The sequence below is a fragment of the Calliphora vicina genome, chromosome 5 (assembly GCF_958450345.1).
Source record: "Calliphora vicina chromosome 5, idCalVici1.1, whole genome shotgun sequence".
NCBI classification, from domain to species: Eukaryota; Metazoa; Arthropoda; class Insecta; order Diptera; family Calliphoridae; genus Calliphora; species Calliphora vicina.
Window position 1 is genome coordinate 30,565,848 of NC_088784.1, and position 21,848 is coordinate 30,587,695.

Below are 21,848 nucleotides of genomic sequence, written 5' to 3' on the forward strand. Positions count from 1 at the left end.
TTCAGTCTACGGAACTACTACAGTATGCTAAAAGTTACTGAAATCTAACCTTCTCATATACCTATAATCTAATACTAAAACAGTTGGTATCACGAATTGATCAATCCAAATACACCCACTCATACGCTTTCATGAACTGACTAATAAAATAAGAAACCAATTATAACCTGTAGTACCCCTCTTCCCCACACCGAGACTTTGCGGAACGATAATTTGTTGTTGGTAACGATGATGATGATGTTGATGTTATCTGAACTGAATGCTCTTATCATTTTGGGAATTCTCTACAAAACGTAAAGATCACTTCACACTTTGCTTATTACAAGACTGTCTGTCAATCAGACTCTATAAGTTATTCGTGTCAACGTTTAAGTGAAAAATTAGCAAAAATTAAAAAAAGAAATAAATAATAAAAAAAAAATTATTCAATATTCCTATAACTTAAGAACAAGTAAAATAATATATAATAAAATGAGTAGAGAAAATGGTGCTTTTGATAATCCTGGTTTTATGTCCTCCAAAGTGGACTTGATCACAATCAATTCGGCGGAAAGTGAAGAAAATATTGAAGTTAGTATTTTTTTTAATTTGTTTAATTTAATTCCTTTTTTACACCCTTCACCTTCGTGATAAGGGTATAATAAGTTTGTCATTCCGTTTGTAATTGCCACAATATAATTGTTCGAACCTATAAAGTATATAAATTCTGGATCCTTATAGATAGCGGAGTCGATTAAGCCATGTCCGTCCGTCTGTCTGTCTGTTGAAATAAATTTTCTGAAGATCCCAGATATCTTCGGGATCCAAATCTTCAATAATTCTGTCAGACATGCTTTCGAGAAGTTTCCTATTTAAAACAAGTAAGAAAGTATGGTCGGTCAAGCCCGACCATATAATACCCTACACCAAGTAAATGAGCAAAAACATTTATCTTTTAATATATCAATAATTTATATTCGTGAGGGATTTTCGGAACTAAGCCTTATATGGGAGCTATGACCAATTATAGACCGATCACCATGAAATTTGGTCATGTGATTTATGTATATATGAAAGTTATTTATGGTGAATTTTGTGTGTATAACAACATTTTTAAGAGATTTATGCACTTTAAAATGATTTTTGGAAGCGGGTCTACATGGGAGCTATGACTAATTATGGACCGATCGTAACAAAATTTGATGACACGAATTTCGAATATATAAAACTTATTTGGAGCGAAATTTGTGGAGATACATATATAAATTAAATATTTAAAGTCCAATTTCGGAAGGACATTTGTATGGGGGCTATCTGAAATAATGGTCCGATTTTAGCCAAAAATTTAAAAATTTTTTTTTAAAATTTAAAAAAAAAAATTAAATTTAACAAAAAAAAAATTTTAAATTAAAAAAAAAAAAATCAATTTAAAAAAAAAATTTAAAATAGCAATTCGAAAAATATTCTTTCCAAAAATTTAAAAAACAACTTTGGAAAAATAGAAATAAATTTTGTTTACCTAAAATTATTTAAAATTTGTATTTTGAAGTATAATTTTGTGAAGGGTATATAATATATATAAGAATATAGCTCTCTTACTTCTTTAATATTATATACTTTGAAGAAACTTTAATTTTACTTTCAAATTTAACTATTTACTTTAGAAAACCTGTGACTCCATACCCAACAATGAATCTCAAACACCACCCAGCCGCGATCGTTGGGGTAGTGGTGTAGAATTTTTAATGTCCTGCATTGCCCTGTCCGTAGGCTTGGGCAATGTCTGGCGTTTTCCCTTTATTGCTTTGGAAAATGGTGGTGGTGCTTTCCTCATACCCTACATAATAGTATTGACTCTGGTGGGTAAACCCATCTATTATTTAGAAATGATATTGGGTCAGTTTTCCAGTCGAGGCGGTGTAAAAGTATACGATTGTGCGCCCATAATGAGAGGTAATTTGAAAACATAACTTTAGCTAAAGGAAAATATTAATTATTTTTTAATATCTTTTAGGTATTGGTTATGGTCAGGTCATGTCTACGTTTTTCATAACCACCTATTATGCCTCTCTAATGGCTTTGACGTTACGTTATTTAATTTTATCATTTTATGCGATATTACCTTGGAGCTATTGTCGCGATGAATGGGGTGATCAATGTATAGACTCCAGATTCAAGAGCGAGGATTCATTGTTGACGCCAGTGACAACAGAGGCAATTAATGGTTCGATTAAGACGACATCAGCGGAGCATTACTTTTTGTAAGTATTATTACTATTTATTATAGTGAACTGAGTTGATTTAATGGACTCCACCCGCACAGTGCGAAATTTAAAATAATTCCAAATTTTTCATTTTTATTCGATGCAAAATATTGTACTCTATATGAAATCTAATAGATAAGTAGTTACGCTTTTATTTTATATCTAAAAGCTTTTGAGAAATTCACATTTAAATATAATAATTTATTTTTTTTACCAGATCAAAATCTTTTCAAATTTTTTATCTGACTATCCGTTTAGAAATTACACATTTATTTATATTTTTTTCCAAACTCTTCCTATTGTGATCCGTCTGTCTATATGGGCTTGAGATCAAACCAAAATGTCGCAATTTCGTTAATAATTTATTCAAATTTTTACGTGCATTCTTTGACCCAAGGACCAAAGCTTATCGAAATTAAAAATTTTGGCTAGAAGTCGTACAAATGTGTTTTAAAAACAAGTAAGAGAGCTATATTCGGCTGTGCCCAATTTTGTATAACTTTTACGACATTTACTTCAAAATAAAAATTTTAAATATTTTTAGGTAAACAAAATTTATTTTTTTCAAAAGATTTTTTCATTTTTTGTAAAATTTTTTTTTTTAAATTTTTTTTGTTTTTTAATTTTTTTTTTATATTTAGCGAAAAAAACTTTTGGTGAAAAAAGAAATTCTGGTTAAAAAATATTTTTTCCGATTTTGACCCATTGTAAGTCCAACTTACTATGGTCTTATATACAGTGGTGGCCAGGAATTTAAGACAAAAATTGTTTGCTAAATTCCATGTAATTGTCAATTATTTTTTCAAATATTTCCACAAATACGTATGCATGAGGACTGTTTTAACACACAAGTGTGTTTTATTCGACTGTGTCCATTCATACATATTCACCATGAACACATACAATTTTTCTACAACTTGACCAACATTTTTTTTTTAAATAAACATATTTTCTCACATTTATATCATTATAATTTTATTATTATAAAATATTCGGACCATGTTATTAACAGCGGATGTTCGCTGAGGTGGGTCAACGTATTTCCGAATATCTTTGTCCATATATGTTTTACCGATTTTTCCAAACATTTTTCAGAAACTAGAAACATTAATAAATTTCATACCCTTAGAGGTCCTTTTATTTTGGCTCTATCGCACTTACAATTCAGTTGATGAAAAAAATTCAAGTATTTGTCTTAAATTGGTGGCCACCACTGTACGTCGCACGGTGGCTCATATCTCAATTTCATCGGCCAAAAGTCCAACTTTTTGTTAACTCCGATTTCAAAAATTTTAATGCCATTCAATAGTAAACACATTGAAACTAAAGCAGCCAAAAAATTAGATAAAAATATTGTCAATTGTGTGCGTGGTATGCTGTTAAAGTCAAATATTTTATGTCATTTTATAAAAAATGTGATTTTTGTAAATTTGATCGGAAGTAAATTATCATTACTCGCAAACTATTATAGATAATTGGATGATTTTTCTTTTTTATGTTGGTAGGATAATAGTCTTTAAGAGCTGATCTGATTGTTTATACCTGATGTGTTATTAATTTTTTTTTAGGTACTATATTTTAGCCAAATTTTAATTTCAGTGGAATAAAAGTGCTTAGGGTCAAAAGGGGTTAAACAAATTTTACTACCAGGAGAAAGTCCAAGGTGCCCTCTTTAAGCGTATATATACTCATTGGCCTGTTTTTTTTCTATTTTTATTTTACTTGTTCATATGACTGGCGCAAAGTACAAGTCGTAATTTTGAAGATATTACATTTTTATCATACATACATATCATATTTACATACATTTTTTTGGCCCGAGGACGAAGTCTATTGAAAATTACTGAAATCGGTCCACTATTTCACCTAGCACCCATACAAATGTTCTCCCAAAATGATACTTTATCGGTCGTAAATGGTTAATTTATATATGTATCTACACATTTTTTTTCCAAATAAGTTTTATATAAACCGAATTAATGTCACCTATTTTTATGATGATCGGTCCTAATTTTATGATGATTAGTCATAGCTCCCATATAAGACCCGCTTCCGAAAATCACTTTAACGAGCATAAATCTCTTTAAAATTTTGGTATAAACACAAAATTCAATAGAAATAACTTCCATATAGACGTAAATCACACGACCTAATTTCATGGCGATAGGTCCATAATTAGTCATAGCTTCCATATAATGCCCTCTTCCGAAAATCATTCACGAAAATAAATTATAGTGTAGGGTATTATATACCGAACATACTTCCTTACTTGTTTTTATCTGCTGATAACTTTTTTAATAAGTATAGCTGATCCAAAAAACAAAAAATTTGCATTTTCATACAATGCTATACAAAAATTAAAAGTTCAACTTTTACCTTAAATTGCGCAACTGCTGAACCGATTTTAATGAAATTAAAACTGGAGAAAAATTCAAGAAGTTATATGTCCACAAAAAAAAAATTTCTAAAATATCTCAATCGGTTCAAATGTTACAGAGTTTTGGCCGATGAAAAACGAAAATGAGCCACTGTGCGTCGTTGCAAAGGTCTTTGAAATATCTATCATTAGATATCCATATTGTCTATATTAATGACTTAGTAATCCAGATATAGGTCAAAAATCGAGGTTGTCCTGTTTTTTCCTTATATCTCAGCCATTTGTGAACCGATTTTCTCGAGCCGGAAGAATTCCGGAGATATTGATGTACGAATCGTGTATATATGTAAGTTATTTGGGGGCTTCGGAAAGTTCATTTCAACTGACAGACAGACGGATGGACATGGCTTAATCGACTCCGCTATCTATAATCATTCAGAATGTATATACTTTATAGAGTCGGAAAATTATATTGTCGAAATTACAAACGTAATGACAATCTTATATATACCCTTCTCATGAAGGTGAAGGGTATAATAAGCATTTAACGCTAATAAATATCCCGTTATGAAGAGTGGTCCAAGATTATATGTATGTATGAAGAAATTAATCTTCAAAAGTTCTTGGAACATAAAAATACAGGCTGTCAACTATTAGTATTGCCGGACATTATTAACGCGTGCAGCATTGGCTTTGAAGTTTGGTTTGATAGCAATGTGAAGTAAAATATGGGAATTAACACTGGAATATGAGGTGCGACAATTGTCTATTGTCTATTTTAAATACAATTTACAAAAACTCTTCGCTTATTAACTGAATGCAGGTCACATTTCATCTTCAGTTGTTTATAGTTTATTCAGATTTAATCACAAGAAATCACCAGGTTTCTAAATCTATATAAGTATTAGAGTTATTTTCAAAAATTTTATTTGCGGCTATCATAATTTTTCTGAAGGTTTTTGCGTAAATGAAAATAATGGCGTCCTTTTTTTTAAAATATTCACTCCTGTGGTGGTTCAACGCACCTAAAGTCGCGCATGTTGAGCACATTTTTCTGTAGAGCAAAAACGGTTGAATATATTACAAATATGATTTTATCAGTCAATTCTGCATCAAAAATTAATACAATTGATGTTTTTTGAATCCTTAAAAATAGTTCCAAAAACTCACAACAGATGGCGCAAATTTCATAAAAAATAAAAACTTAATTTTAGTTTTTTTAAACATTCACGATGAAAAGGCATTTTATGCTTAGGAAAACGGCACCAATATTTCCTTTCTATCGCTAACCATTAAAAAGTTATGGACGCCATTATTTTTATTTACGCAAAAACCTTCAGAAAAATGATACCCGCAAATCAAATGAAGTGACCTGGTCACAAAGGAACTCTAATAAGTATATAAAAATGGATGTATGTTCCGTATGGACTCAAAAAGGACTACACCGATTTCGATGAAATTTTCAGGGAATCTTCAGAAGAGCCTAGCGGGTAACACTGTAGTCAGATTTTCGGTCTGTGGGCGGAGGGCGTGGCAAAAGCAAATTTTTACAGCAGTGTAATTATTAGAGTCCATGGTATGTTTGAACATCTTCCAATTTTCGAATTTCAATTATACAATGGAATTATAAATCTACATTGCTATTAGATATACGAAACTCCAAATCTTGAATTCTGTAATTTTCAGTATTTATACATCCCCTTAGCCCAGGATTATTGAAAACGGAAGTCTGGATTTTCGGGATTTAAGATTCCTCACAATTTTGCGGATTTGTTTCAACAAAACAATAGAAATCATTATAAATATTTGTAAAATATAAAAAACTAAGGAAAACTTATTTGACTGAAAAAATTTCATATATTGCAAATCTAATAATTTAAATATTTACATTATTATACATATATCAACGACTTGGCAACAATGTTAACAAATTTAAAATATTCGTTTATCTTTTCTTAACAGCAAAGTTATTTTACATGAAGCACCCGACATAGACGATGGCATTGGTGCCCCCGATTGGTATCTGGCTCTCACATTGGCCTTTTCCTGGGCTATCATTATATCGATTGTTATATGTGGCATCAGAACTTCCGGAAAAGTAGCCTATTTCTTAGCTATATTTCCCTATTTCATTATGTTGGTGCTGTTAGTGCGCTCCTTAACTTTGCCTGGAGCATTTGATGGTGTTTTGTATTTCCTTACACCCCAATGGGATAAATTACTCGACGCTAGTGTTTGGTATGCTGCCGTAACTCAAGTATTCTTCTCGTTGACAGTTTGTTATGGTGTGATATTGATGTATGCCTCGTACAATCGGTTTGATCACAATATTACCAGGTAAATATTCATTTTAAATTAAATATTGTTATATTATAGTTTGGTATTTATAAATATTTGTTATACATTTCAGGGATTGCACGATTGTTACTACTTTGGATACCTTTACATCTCTACTCTCGGGTATTATTATATTTGGCATTTTGGGTAATTTGGCTCATGAAACGGGCACTACGGATATTAGAAGTGTAGTGAAGGGTGGACCTGGTTTGGCGTTTATTTCATATCCAGATGCTATCGCGAAATTTACAATGGTGCCACAAGTAAGTTTGATTTGCTGTAAACGAAATAATATTTACAAGTATTAATACGATTATTTTTATTATTTGTTTAATATTACGAAAACGCCTTCTTTCAAAGAATTTAAGAAACTGCATATCTTTTAGAAAATCTTTTAGATTTTATAAAGATGTATTTTAATAATTAAAATCAGTGATTTATTAGATTAATGGCTAAGAAAAAATGCATATATATATAATTACATTAGGGTTTCAGAACTTTATAAAGATATCTATTTGCTCTAGATATTCTATGATATACCAGTTTAGCTAGAAACTTAAAATGAGCTGCTTATAAAAATCGTCCACAATACTTACGCCTAATAAATCAATACAAGAAGTAGTTATTTTGGCAATCAGTAAATTTTGATTTACCACAAGTTAAGATTTGTGTAGAAAACCAGGAAGATAATACTTGTAGTCTAAATTAGTATTAATAAAAAAACAGTTTGATTTTGAGGGAATATATAAATTAAAATGTGACAGTCGTGTGAACCTCTTCATTTTATGAAATTATATAAAAAACAATCAAGTCTTTTTGGAGATTAAATTAATTTCGTTCTTTTTATACCCACCACCAAAGATATGGAGGATCGTAGACCCACAAAGGTTCCGGGTCCTTATGAAATTCTAAGGCGATCTAGATATGTCCGTCCATCTATCTGTTGAATGCACGATAAGTCTGTCAGTGGCGGCTGTAGAACCTATTTTACTGGAAACGATTTCAAATATGCTACTATTATTACAATCAGATTTTCGGTTCAGCAGATATAGCCCTTCATAGCCACTTATTTTCAGTGTTCAAAAAAAAAACAGAAAATTTTTAGGTAATTTGGACCGCTTTCAGATACAGTATCTCGAAAACTAGGTAACGGATCGTCATTCTTTTTGATTCTATTGATAGATCTAAAAATTATACTGTTTGCTTTGTGTTGCTTGTATCCATGTAAATCGATATTTTCCAACTACCCATATTTTCAATATTTTTCAACATATCAAAATAAATGAACAATTTTGTTTGGACATATTTTGTAAATAAATCTAACTGGGTAATCCGATATAATTCGAGAAAATGTTTAATTTTCATATATTTTGATCGAAAAGCTGCTATTACACTTTACTTCATAGGAAACAAGTTTCTTAAGGAACTGTCTGTCTGTTGAAATCAATTTTCTGAAGACCCCAGATATCTTCGGGATCCAAATCTTCAATAATTCTGTCAGACATATCTGATTACTAAGTCATTAATATAGACAATATGGATATCTATCTATCTATGATAGATATTTCAAAGACCTTTACAATGACGTATACAAGACCATAGTAAGTTGGACCTACAATGGGTCAAAATCGGAATCAAAAAATATTTAATCCGAATTTTTTTTCACAAAAAAAATTGAAAAAAAAATTTTTTTTAAATTTAAAAAAAAAATTAAATTTAAAAAAATAATTAAAATAACAATTCGAAAAAAAATTTTGTGAATAAATGAAAAAACAGAAAAAAAAATTTTGTTTACCTAAAAATATTTAAAATTTGTACTTTGAAGTATAATTTGGTGAAGGGTATATAAGATTCGGCACAGCCGAATATAGCTCTCTTACTTGAGTAACTTCTGCTCCCTATAGGATTTTGCGATTTTACTATCTGTAAATTTTCTGAGCTGAGACCTTACTTCAGAATTAGAGCCTAGCCAGTATTCTATACAATGAAGATCGATTTTCTCCTTCCTCTATAAAATGAGAAATAAATTACTTTACTTCTTCCAATTTATCATCAAAAAATTTACAAATGTTATCTATATATAGATATATATGGGGCATTTCATGTCAAGTGAACCAACTTTTGAAATCGATGTCTTCCGATCGGGATGAAATTTGCACCAAGGTTAGCTCTATTGGATAGTAACTCAGACACAATTTTTCAACAACATCGGTCGAGAACTCTCTGAGTTATAGGGGGTAAAATTTTGACAATTTGGTCAAACAGGGGTTTTTTCTTATCCATGTAACTTATTACCTATTGTTCTTAGCAAAATGTGTCCCAAATAGTATAGATAGCTATTTCTTCGATCTTTCGAAAAAAAATATTTAAAAAAAAAAATAAAAAATTTTTAATATTTTTTTTCCGAAATCAAAAACTTTTTTTTTTTTTTTTAAAATTTTTTCTCTTTTTTTTTTTTTTTTTTTTTTTTTTTCTTAAAATAAAGTTTAGATATTTTCCTTGAACACCTACTTGGTCGCTTAGTGGGATGCGAGTGGGATATCTATCAAAATAAATATTTTGTAACTCAAAACATAAAATTTTTGACTTTTTTTGCAAAATCAAAAACTTTGTTGACTTTTTTTTTCAAAATGGACCCTTTTTTAATCTTTTTTTTTAGGTCAAACAAAAGCTTAGATATTATCCTTGAAGACCCTTTTGGTCGCTTAGTGGGATGCGAGTGGGATATCTATCAAAATAAATATTTTTAACTCAAGACTTACAATTTTTGACTTTTTTTTTTTTGCAAATACGATTTTTTTTCCAAATGGGCCCTTTTTTTAAAATTTTTTTTTGTCAAAAGAAAGCTTAGGTCCATTCCTTTAAGATATTTTTAGTCCCTTAGTGGGATGCGAGTGGGATATCTATCAAAATAAATATTTTGTAACGCAAGACATACAATTTTTTAATTTTTTTTTGCAAAATCAAAATTTTTTTCCAATATGGGCCCTTTTTTAATTTTTTTTTTTGCTCAAAAGAAAGCCTAGGTCCATTCCTTTAAGATATTTTTAGTCCCTTAGTGGGATGCGAGTGGGATATCTATCAAAATAAATGTTTTAACACAAAAATTGTATGTCTTGAGTTACAAAACATTTATTTTGATATATATCCCACTCGCATCCCACTAAGCGATCAAAACCATCTTAAAGGAATAGGCCTAAGCTTTCTTTATAGCAAAAAAAAAAATTTCAAAAAGGGCCCATTTTAAAAAAAAGTCAAAAAAGTTTTTGATTTTGCCAAAAAATCAAAAATTGTATATCTTGAGTTACAAAATATTTATTTTGATAGATATCCCACTCGTATCCCACTAAGGGACCTAAAATATCTTAAAGGAATGGACCTAAGCTTTCTTTTGACTAAAAAAAAATTTTTAAAAAAGGGCCCATTTTGAAAAAAAATTCGAATTTGCAAAAAAAAAGTCAATAATTGAATGTCTTGAGTTACAACATTTTTATTTTAATAGATATCCTACTCACATCTTCCTAAGGTCTTAAAGGAAAAGACCTAAGCTTTCTTTTGAGCAAAAAAAAATTTTTAAAAAAAAAGTCCCATATTGGAAAAAAATTTCGATTTTGCAAAAAAAAATTAAAAAATTGTTACAAAATATTTATTTTGATAGATATCCCACTCGCATCCCACTAAGGGACTAAAAATATCTTAAAGGAATGGACCTAGGCTTTCTTTTGAGCAAAAAAAAAATTAAAAAAGGGCCCATATTGGAAAAAAATTTTGATTTTGCAAAAAAAAATTAAAAAATTGTATGTCTTGCGTTACAAAATATTTATTTTGATAGATATCCCACTCGCATCCCACTAAGGGACTAAAAATATCTTAAAGGAATGGACCTAAGCTTTCTTTTGACTACAAAAAAAATTTTAAAAAAAGGGCCCATTTGGAAAAAAAATCGTATTTGCAAAAAAAAAGTCTAAAATTGTAAGTCTTGAGTTAAAAAATATTTATTTTGATAGATATCCCACTCGCATCCCACTAAGCGACCAAAAGGGTCTTCAAGGATAATATCTAAGCTTTTGTTTGACCTAAAAAAAAAGATTAAAAAAGGGTCCATTTTGAAAAAAAAGTCAACAAAGTTTTTGATTTTGCAAAAAAAGTCAAAAATTTTATGTTTTGAGTTACAAAATATTTATTTTGATAGATATCCCACTCGCATCCCACTAAGCGACCAAGTAGGTGTTCAAGGAAAATATCTAAACTTTATTTTAAGAAAAAAAAAAAAAAAAAAAAGAGAAAAAATTTAAAAAAAAGTCAAAAAAGTTTTTGATTTCGGAAAAAAATATTAAAAATTTTTTATTTTTTTTTTTAAATATTTTTTTTCGAAAGATCGAAGAAATAGCTATCTATACTATTTGGGACACATTTTGCTAAGAACAATAGGTAATAAGTTACATGGATAAGAAAAAACCCCTGTTTGACCAAATTGTCAAAATTTTACCTTATACCCTTATACCTTTACCCTATAACTCAGAGAGTTCTCGACCGATGTTGTTGAAAAATTGTGTCTGAGTTACTATCCAATACAGCTAACCTTAGTGCAAATTTCATCCCGATCGGAAGACATCGATTTCAAAAGTTGGTTCACTTGACATGAAATTCCCCATATATATAAAAGAGTAACGTTACTGACTGACTGACTGATTCATCATCGCACAGCCCAAACGGCTGAAGCTAGAGTCACGAAATTTTAACTGTGGGTTCCTCCCTACCCAAAACTATCCGATAAGAAGGGATTTTTGGAAACTCGAACGTTTAGGGGGTAAAAAAGGGTAAAAACGGGTAAATTCGGTAACCTTATATCTTCAAAACTAATAAAGATACAAAAAAACTTAAAATTGAATGTTACTCTATTCAAAAAATAAGCTGACAGGTGTTTCGTACTTTTTCGAAATTCGAAACTTTTAGGGGAGAAAACGGGTAAAAACTGTATTTTGGTACTTTTTTGGCACCCTATGTATCTTTTAAACCAATAAACATAGAATCAAATTTTAAATCGTATTCTTTACTTATCAAAAAATAAAAAATATAAGTTTGGTACTTTTTGGAAATTCGAACATTTAAGGTATAAAAATAGTGTTTATTTTTGGTACTTTTTCATAAAATATGTTTTTCTATAATTTGACATAGACATACGAATATTTTATTATGAGCTCCCACCACGTTACAGAAATTTATTTGAATAAAATTGTACCACCTCAATGGGGATAAAAAAGGTACCAAAAAAGGGATAAAATCGGGAAAATACATTATATTTGAAATTATTAAGCCAATTTTGATAATAGCCAATTTTGATAATTTTTTTAACGTTGGTTCCATACAAAAATTAACTAACAGGGTGTTATTTGGAACTCGAGTAAACAGTTTGGTACTTTTTAAAACATATTTATTCTTGGGCACATTAACACAGATTTTAATATTTTCAGACATAAACAATTTTGGCAAAATGGAATATTGTTAAATTTCAAACTTGAGGGGTGTTCAAGGAAGAAAAGGCAAATTGGTACTTTTCTCCTAATGGTACTTTTTAAACATTTTAAATTAATTCAGTTATCGACATTAAAGTTAGCTGATATGTATCTGATTGAAGTTAGTGTTAGGAATAGGGGATAATATTTAGGTACCAAACTGTGTGAACTGAACTATAGGTACTTTTTTGTTCTTCTAATGGTACTTTTTTGAAATTTCTATAACAATGGACTTAGAAACATGAAATTAAACATATATGGTCCTAAGTGAGTGAGAATTCTAGGGGGAGACTTTTTGGTACTTTTTCTATGTTCTAATGGTACTTTTTTGAATTTTCTATAACTATGGACTTAGAAACATGAAATTAAGCATACATATATGGTCCTAGGTGAGTGAGAATTCTAGGGGGAGACTTTTTGGTACTTTTTCTTTATTCTAATGGTACATTTTTGAATTTTCTATAACAATGAACTTAAAAACATGAAATTAAACATATATGGTCCTAAGTGAGTGAGAATTCTAGGGGGAGACTTTTTGGTATTTTTTCTATGTTCTAATGGTACTTTTTTGAAATTTCTATAACAATGGACTTAGAAACATGAAATTAAACATATATGGTCCTAAGTGAGTGAGAATTCTAGGGGGAGACTTTTTGGTACTTTTTCTTTATTCGATTGGTACTTTTTGTAATTTCTTCACCAATGAAGCTAGAAACATGAAATAAAGCTTATATGGAACCGAGTGAGTGGGAAACCACAAGTGTGGACTTTTTGGTACTTTTTATACCCTTCAGCTTCGTGAGAAGGGTATATATAAGTTTGTCATTCCGTTTGTAATTTCTACATTTTTCATTTCCGACCCTATAAAGTATATATATTCTGGATCCTTATAGATAGCGGAGTCGATTAAGCCATGTCCGCCTGTCTGTCTGTCTGTCTGTCTGTCTGTCTGTCTGTCTGTCTGTCTGTCTGTCTGTCTGTCTGTCTGTCTGTCTGTCTGTCTGTCTGTCTGTCTGTCTGTCTGTCTGTCTGTCTGTCTGTCTGTCTGTCTGTCTGTCTGTCTGTCTGTCTGTCTGTCTGTCTGTCTGTCTGTCTGTCTGTCTGTCTGTCTGTCTGTCTGTCTGTCTGTCTGTCTGTCTGTCTGTCTGTCTGTCTGTCTGTCTGTCTGTCTGTCTGTCTGTCTGTCTGTCTGTCTGTCTGTCTGTCTGTCTGTCTGTCTGTCTGTCTGTCTGTCTGTCTGTCTGTCTGTCTGTCTGTCTGTCTGTCTGTCTGTCTGTCTGTCTGTCTGTCTGTCTGTCTGTCTGTCTGTCTGTCTGTCTGTCTGTCTGTCTGTCTGTCTGTCTGTCTGTCTGTCTGTCTGTCTGTCTGTCTGTCTGTCTGTCTGTCTGTCTGTCTGTCTGTCTGTCTGTCTGTCTGTCTGTCTGTCTGTCTGTCTGTCTGTCTGTCTGTCTGTCTGTCTGTCTGTCTGTCTGTCTGTCTGTCTGTCTGTCTGTCTGTCTGTCTGTATGTCTGTCTGTCTGTCTGTCTGTCTGTCTGTCTGTCTGTCTGTCTGTCTGTCTGTCTGTCTGTCTGTCTGTCTGTCTGTCTGTCTGTCTGTCTGTCTGTCTGTCTGTCTGTCTGTCTGTCTGTCTGTCTGTCTGTCTGTCTGTCTGTCTGTCTGTCTGTCTGTCTGTCTGTCTGTCTGTCTGTCTGTCTGTCTGTCTGTCTGTCTGTCTGTCTGTCTGTCTGTCTGTCTGTCTGTCTGTCTGTCTGTCTGTCTGTCTGTCTGTCTGTCTGTCTGTCTGTCTGTCTGTCTGTCTGTCTGTCTGTCTGTCTGTCTGTCTGTCTGTCTGTCTGTCTGTCTGTCTGTCTGTCTGTCTGTCTGTCTGTCTGTCTGTCTGTCTGTCTGTCTGTCTGTCTGTCTGTCTGTCTGTCTGTCTGTATGTCTGTCTGTCTGTCTGTCTGTCTGTCTGTCTGTCTGTCTGTCTGTCTGTCTGTCTGTCTGTCTGTCTGTCTGTCTGTCTGTCTGTCTGTCTGTCTGTCTGTCTGTCTGTCTGTCTGTCTGTCTGTCTGTCTGTCTGTCTGTCTGTCTGTCTGTCTGTCTGTCTGTCTGTCCGTCTGTCTGTCTGTCTGTCTGTCTGTCTGTCTGTCTGTCTGTCTGTCTGTCTGTCTGTCTGTCTGTCTGTCTGTCTGTCTGTCCGTCTGTCTGTCTGTCTGTCTGTCTGTCTGTCTGTCTGTCTGTCCGTCTGTCTGTCTGTCTGTCTGTCTGTCTGTCTGTCTGTCTGTCTGTCTGTCTGTCTGTCTGTCTGTCTGTCTGTCTGTCTGTCTGTCTGTCTGTCTGTCTGTCTGTCTGTCTGTCTGTCTGTCTGTCTGTCTGTCTGTCTGTCTGTCTGTCTGTCTGTCTGTCTCTCTGTCTGTCTGTCTGTCTGTCTGTCTGTCTGTCTGTCTGTCTGTCTGTCTGTCTGTCTGTCTGTCTGTCTGTCTGTCTGTCTGTCTGTCTGTCTGTCTGTCTGTCTGTCTGTCTGTCTGTCTGTCTGTCTGTCTGTCTGTCTGTCTGTCTGTCTGTCTGTCTGTCTGTCTGTCTGTCTGTCTGTCTGTCTGTCTGTCTGTCTGTCTGTCTGTCTGTCTGTCTGTCTGTCTGTCTGTCTGTCTGTCTGTCTGTCTGTCTGTCTGTCTGTCTGTCTGTCTGTCTGTCTGTCTGTCTGTCTGTCTGTATGTCTGTCTGTCTGTCTGTCTGTCTGTCTGTCTGTCTGTCTGTCTGTCTGTCTGTCTGTCTGTCTGTCTGTCTGTCTGTCTGTCTGTCTGTCTGTCTGTCTGTCTGTCTGTCTGTCTGTCTGTCTGTCTGTCTGTCTGTCTGTCTGTCTGTCTGTCTGTCTGAAGGCCCCAGATATCTCCGGGATCCAAATCTTCAACAATTCTGTCAGACATACTTTCGAGAATTTTGCTATTTAAAATCAGCAAAATCCGTCCATAAATAACGGAGATATGAGCAAAAATCCGAGACAACCTCTGAAAATTTCATCAAAAAACACAATGTATTGCATGCTTTGACAAAAAAACAACAAAACGTATGCTTGGATGTGCAAGCTTTGTGTATTTTGTTTTTTTTTGTGTTTTGTTTCTTTTGGCGTTGTTTTTTTTTTATACAACTAAAGTTTAGTTTGGTTGTGTGGTGGTTTTTTTGACAAAAAAACAACAAATCGTATGTTTGAATGTGCATGCTTTGCGTATTTTGTGTTTTGTTTCTTTTGGCGTTGTTGTTGTTTTTTATACAACTAAACTTTTGTTTGGTTGTGTGTTGGTTTTTTTGACAAAAAATCAACAAATCGTATGTTTGAATGTGCATGCTTTGCGTATTTTGTTTCTTTTGGCGTTGTTGTTGTTTTTTATACAATTAAACGTATGTTTGGATGTGTGTTGGTTTCATTGCCTTGCGTATTTTGTTTTTGTTTTTTCTTTTGGTGTTTTGTTTCGTTTGGCGTTGTTGTTGTTTTTTGTGTTCTTGATAAATTTAGGATGCTGTACGCTGAAAGTGGGCAATGTACATACAGTCAGCGTCTAAAGAAAGTGTACAACTTGTTTTTACATTTAAAACATTTTATTTACATATTAAAAAACAATTTTTTCTCCAGTTCTAGTATATTTAACAAAACATTTAATTGTTCTCTTGCAATATATAAACAAAAAACTAATCTATTTCAACTGCAACAAAAACAGTAACAACAAAACCAAAAATACTCCATTTTTAACGCGTCAGAAAAAAGTGTACACATTTAGAATTGCAATAAGATTTTTCTAGCTACATACAAAAATATATTGTTTTTCTTTATTTTTGCCTAGATTATAATATTTTGTGGATCTTGCTGTTAGTCTCATGAGATTTTAAGATAGTAGCTTTTCTTGTTTGATCGCGAGAACTTAAAAACCAAAATGGGAAAACAAACTGCAATTGAAACAAGAAAGTAAGTCATAAAATTTAAAAATGAAGGCAAATCGTCACGTGAAATCTCCTCTATAATAGGAAGAAGCCATAATACTGTAAAAAAAATTATTGACAAACAAAAAAATTTAGAATTTTAGAAGATCAGCAACGTGCCGGAACACCAAAACGCCTTAACAACCTTGAAATACGATCGATTGTGAGAGCAGTGAAGAAAGTATTCACAGTAAGTGCAGTAAAAATATGCGAAGAATTAACAGATTCGTCTGGAGTGAGAGTTAGTAACAGTACGGTTCGCCGAGCGCTACACCCAAATGCTCTATATGGTGGAGTTCCGAGAGAATATCCCCACATTTCCAAACGAAATAAAGAGCGACTTCGAGAATTCGCAAACAGGTATAAAAACCAAGAAAATTGTTTTGGAATAATGTGCTGTTTACGGACGAAAGCAAGTTTGAGATTTTCCGAAGTAAAAAAAGGAGTAAAATTTGGAGAAGCAAAAATCAAGAGTTCGACCAAAAAATGTACTATCCACCGTAAAGCATGGTGGTGGTTAGGTGATGGTGTGGGGGTGTATGGCGGCAAGTGGAATGGGAAAACTTATATTTATTGATAGTTTGATGAGAAAAACCGATTACCTAAACATTCTTATAGAAAATATGGAACCCATCATTAGAAAATTAAATCTAGACCGAATCTGGATCTTCCAACAGGACAACGATCCGAAGCATACTTCTTAACTTGTTAAAGAATGGTTGTTGTATCAAACACCGAAACAACTGGAACACCTCCCACAGTCACCGAACATTAATCCCATTGAACATCTGTGGGAGCATTTTGACAGACAGATCAGAAAATGAAATATTACCAGCAATGACTCTCTACACGAAATCCTGCAGGAAGAGTGGTTCAAAATCCCAACATAGGTGACATCAAAATTAGTAGAAACAATGCCAAGGAGGCTTGATACTGTTTTAAAACCCAAAAGATGTCAAATAAAATACTAAACACGTTTTTTCTTCTAATTTCCCTAAACTGTACACTTTCTTTTGACGCGTTAAAAATGGAGTATTTTTGGTTTTGTTGTTATTGTTTTTGTTGCAGTTGAACTAGTTTAGTTTTTTGTTTATATATTGCAAGAGAACAATTAAATGTTTTGTTAAATATACTAGAACTGGAGAAAAAATAGTTTTTTAATATGTAAATAAAATGTTTTAAATGTAAAAACAAGTTGTACAATTTCTTTCGACGCTGACTGTACATATATACTAATTATAAAAAATAATAATGCATCCACAACAAAGGTGAAGGGTATATAAGATTCGGCATAGCCGAATATAGCACTCTTACTTGTTCTATATTCTAATGGTACATTTTAGAATTTTCTTTAACAATGGACTTAGAGACATGAAATTAAGCATATGTGGTCCTAAGTGAGTGAGAATTCTAGGGGGAGACTTTTTGGTACTTTTTCTTTATTCTAATGGTACATTTTTGAATTTTCTATAACAATGAACTTAGAAACATGAAATTAAACATATATGGTCCTAAGTGAGTGAGAATTCTAGGGGGAGACTTTTTGGTACTTTTTCTATGTTCTAATGGTACTTTTTTGAAATTTCTATAACAATGGACTTAGAAACATGAAATTAAACATATATGGTCCTAAGTGAGTGAGAATTCTAGGGGGAGACTTTTTGGTACTTTTTCTTTATTCGATTGGTACTTTTTGTAATTTCTTCACCAATGAAGCTAGAAACATGAAATAAAGCTTATATGGAACCGAGTGAGTGGGAAACCACAAGTGTGGACTTTTTGGTACTTTTTCTATATTCTAATGGTACATTTTAGAATTTTCTTTAACAATGGACTTAGAGACATGAAATTAAGCATATATGGTCCTAAGTGAGTGAGAATTCTAGGGGGAGACTTTTTGGTACTTTTTCTATGTTCTAATGGTACTTTTTTGAATTTTCTATAACTATGGACTTAGAAACATGAAATTAAGCATACATATATGGTCCTAGGTGAGTGAGAATTCTAGGGGGAGACTTTTTGGTACTTTTTCTTTATTCTAATGGTACATTTTTGAATTTTCTATAACAATGAACTTAGAAACATGAAATTAAACATATATGGTCCTAAGTGGGTGAGAATTCTAGAGGGAGACTTTTTGGTACTTTTTCTTTATTCGACTGGTACTTTTTGTAATTTATTCACCAATGAACCTAAAAACATGAAATTAAGCTTATATGGACCGGAGTGAGTGGGAATCTACAAGTGACTGCTTTTTGGTACTTTTTCTATATTCTAATGGTACTTTTTGAATTTTCTGTACTAATGGACATAGAAATATGAAGTTAAGCATATATGGTCCTAAGTGAATGAGAATTCTAGGGGGAGACTTTTTGGTACTTTTTGTTTATTCTAATGGTACTTTTTTTAATTTTCTATAACAATGAACTTAGAAACATGAAATTAAGCATATATGGTCCTAAGTAAGTGAGAATTCTAGGGGGAGACTTTGTGGTACTTTTTCTTTATTCGATTGGTACTTTTTGTAATTTCTTCACAAATGAACCTAGAAACATGAAATCAAGGTTATATGGACCAGAGTGAGTGGGAATCTACAAGTAGCTGCTTTTTGGTACTTTTTGTGTTTCATTCTAATGGTACTTTTTTAATTTTCTATAGCAATGGACTTAAAAACATGAAATTAAGAATATATGGTCCTAAGTGAGTTAGAATTCTAGGGGGCGACTTTTTGGTACTTTTTCTTTATTTGAATGGGACTTTTTGTAATTTCTTCACCAATGAACCTAGAATCATGAAATAAAGCTTATATGAACCCGAGTGACTGGAAAACCACAAGTGTATACTTTTTAATACTTTTTCTATATTCTAATGGTACTTTTTTGAATTTTCTATAACAATGGACATAGAAACACGAAATTAAACATATATGGTCATAAGTGAGTGAGAATTCTAGGGGGAGGCTTTTTGGTACTTTTTCTTTATTCGAATGGTACTTTTTGTAATTTCTTCACTAATGAACCTAAAGCCATAAAATTAAGCTTATATGGACCCGAGTTAGTGGGAAACCACAAGTGGGGGATTTTTGGTACTTTTTATATATTCTAATGGTACTTTTTTGAATTTCCTATAATAATGGACCTAGAGTTTCCAAAATATCGAAGAATTTCAAAACCGCGTTTTCGGTTTTAAAAAACTAAAAACCGATCGGTTTCGGTTTTGTGATAATTTATTAAATATTAAGTATTATAGAAACAAAATTAGTTGATAATATAGGAAATGATATAAAAATCTAAAATTCAAACTTGACGGGTTATGGTTTAGTGAATGCGAATTTAAAAGTGATAATCAATGGTACTATTTCCTTATTGCAATGGTACTTTTTGAATATTTTATAATAATATACCTAAAAATTTAAAATTAGGAACACATTTTGCATTTTCTATAATAATGGACCCAGAAATATGAAATTAGACATTTACAATTAGATTCACAAAGTGAGACTTGATAGTACTATTTCTTTCTTCTAATTGGGGTGGCGAATCGCACCGGGTCAGCTAGTTAAACATAAATATATTTATATATATATGTTTAAATGATTTTCGGGCGTGGGTAATATATGGGAGCTGAGTCCATCATTAATGAACTGATTCTTTTAAAATCTGGTGGTCTCACTTTTAAGTATGTATATGAATCTTAGTTGTGCAGAATTTAAAAAGTTCCAAAAATTTGATCTGTGTTTTTAAAACCTTGTAAAATCGACGGAAGGAATAATTCCGAGTATAATAGGAGTTAAAATCATCAGCACAAACGTATAATACTGTGACCACTATAGTGGTGTAATAAAATTTATCTATAAAATTTATTTAGAAATTCTTTATTTATTTTCATTCATTAATAATTTCAGATTTTCTCTGCCCTATTCTTTCTCATGATGTTTATTTTGGGTGTCGGCACTAATGTGGGCAACATTACCAGTGTTATAACGGTGGTGTGTGAACTCTTTCCCAACATAAAAAGATGGCACATAGTAATTGGAATATGTACAGCATCCTACTGTTTTGGACTGATGTATGTAACACCAGGAGGACAATATATGTTAAACTATATTGATTTCTATGCTGTAACCTTTGTGGCCATAGTATTGGGTATATTCGAATTAATATCGGCGGGTTGGGTCTATGGTAAGTCCACTCAATAACTTCAATAATTAAAACTTAAGATATAATAAAGTTTTATTTTATTTTTTTCTCAGGTGTTAAAAATATTTGCCGTGATATTGAGTTTATGTTGAATATCAAAACCTCCCTGTATTATAGATTGTGTTGGGGTATTATTACACCTGTTTTTATGGCCGCGATTTTAATTTACACTTTGGTGAAGTATAAACCTTTGGATTATAATGGTGTTAAATATCCCGCATATCTTTATGGTAATTTGTTGTAATTTTGTTTATATAATTCAAAATATTAATTATTTTTTTAACCTATTTAGCATTAGGTTGGTGTATCTCAGCCTTTGGCATTGGCCAACTGTTTCTATGGGCCTTTATTGGCACCTACAAGAGACCTGAAGCCAGACTTTGTGATCGCATCAAAAATTCCTTTAAACCTTCTAAATATTGGGGCCCTCTGGATCCATGCACGCTTAAATTGTATAAGCAGTCAATAGATGAATCAAATATTTGTGGTTCTTTAGGAGGGACAAAAACAGGCTTTTGGTATAAAATTTATGACAACATATTTAATTAAAAATATGTATGTGTATTTTCATACACAATTATATTATTTAAAAACTATATTAGTTTATTTAAATTCAAATATATTTATAAATTTTATCTAGATTTAGCCATACAAATTATAAAATTATAAGTTTGCAATCAATTCTAAAAGCCAAGATTTAAATTTACTTAGTTTTAAGGTGCCATTTCTACAAGTCTTGTCTTGTGTGCCGCACTGTATTATGTCCGTGACTAATAATAGTAAAATAAATTTAATAAATAAAAGAATTGGGACATTCAAACGGTCTGCTATTAGGTCGTATTGTCATATTGTCCTAAAATATTATTTTAGTTTAAACACATTTCTGTTGTGTTTCAAACAAAAAAGTTCAAAAATAATAAGACTTTTTGAACTATGTTTATTGTTTTGTCATAAAATATTTTTGTTTGCAGCACAACAGAAATTTGTTTAAACTAAATTAATATATTAGGACATTATGACAATACGACCTAATAGCAGACCGTTTAAATCCCCCAAATATTTTTTTTAAACATCTTAAATAGAAAAATAATTTAAAGAAAGCTTCATTGGTACTGTTGGACGTAAGGCTATGATATCAGAGAACTTTTAGAAATAGAGTTCTTCACGGGAATTCTTGGAACGTGAAATTGTGCGAGAATTCCCGGGAATTATTTTCTTTAG

General features: G+C 32.0%; 1 protein-coding gene across 1 annotated transcript; it reads left to right on the plus strand.

Moving 5' to 3' along the window:
- Positions 1–417: 417 nt before the first annotated feature.
- On the plus strand, positions 418–21,191 carry LOC135960296 (sodium-dependent nutrient amino acid transporter 1-like). The gene is made up of 8 exons (XM_065511551.1): positions 418–570; positions 1,644–1,932; positions 1,994–2,240; positions 6,583–6,957; positions 7,031–7,220; positions 20,333–20,609; positions 20,681–20,857; positions 20,920–21,191. Exons 1-8 carry the CDS (start codon positions 472–474, stop codon positions 21,174–21,176), a joined length of 1,911 nt encoding a protein of 636 aa, XP_065367623.1. The 5' UTR covers positions 418–471; the 3' UTR covers positions 21,177–21,191.
- The last annotated feature ends 657 nt before the right edge of the window (positions 21,192–21,848 follow it).

Excerpts from the sequence above, each read along its gene's own strand:
- LOC135960296 (XM_065511551.1), top strand. The coding sequence starts at position 472 with ATGAGTAGAGAAAATGGTGCTTTTGATAATCCTGGTTTTATGTCCTCC. Across the intron at positions 571-1,643 it reads AAAGTGAAGAAAATATTGAA|AAAACCTGTGACTCCATACC; the intron begins GTTAGTATTTTT and ends TATTTACTTTAG. Across the intron at positions 2,241-6,582 it reads TCAGCGGAGCATTACTTTTT|CAAAGTTATTTTACATGAAG; the intron begins GTAAGTATTATT and ends TTTTCTTAACAG.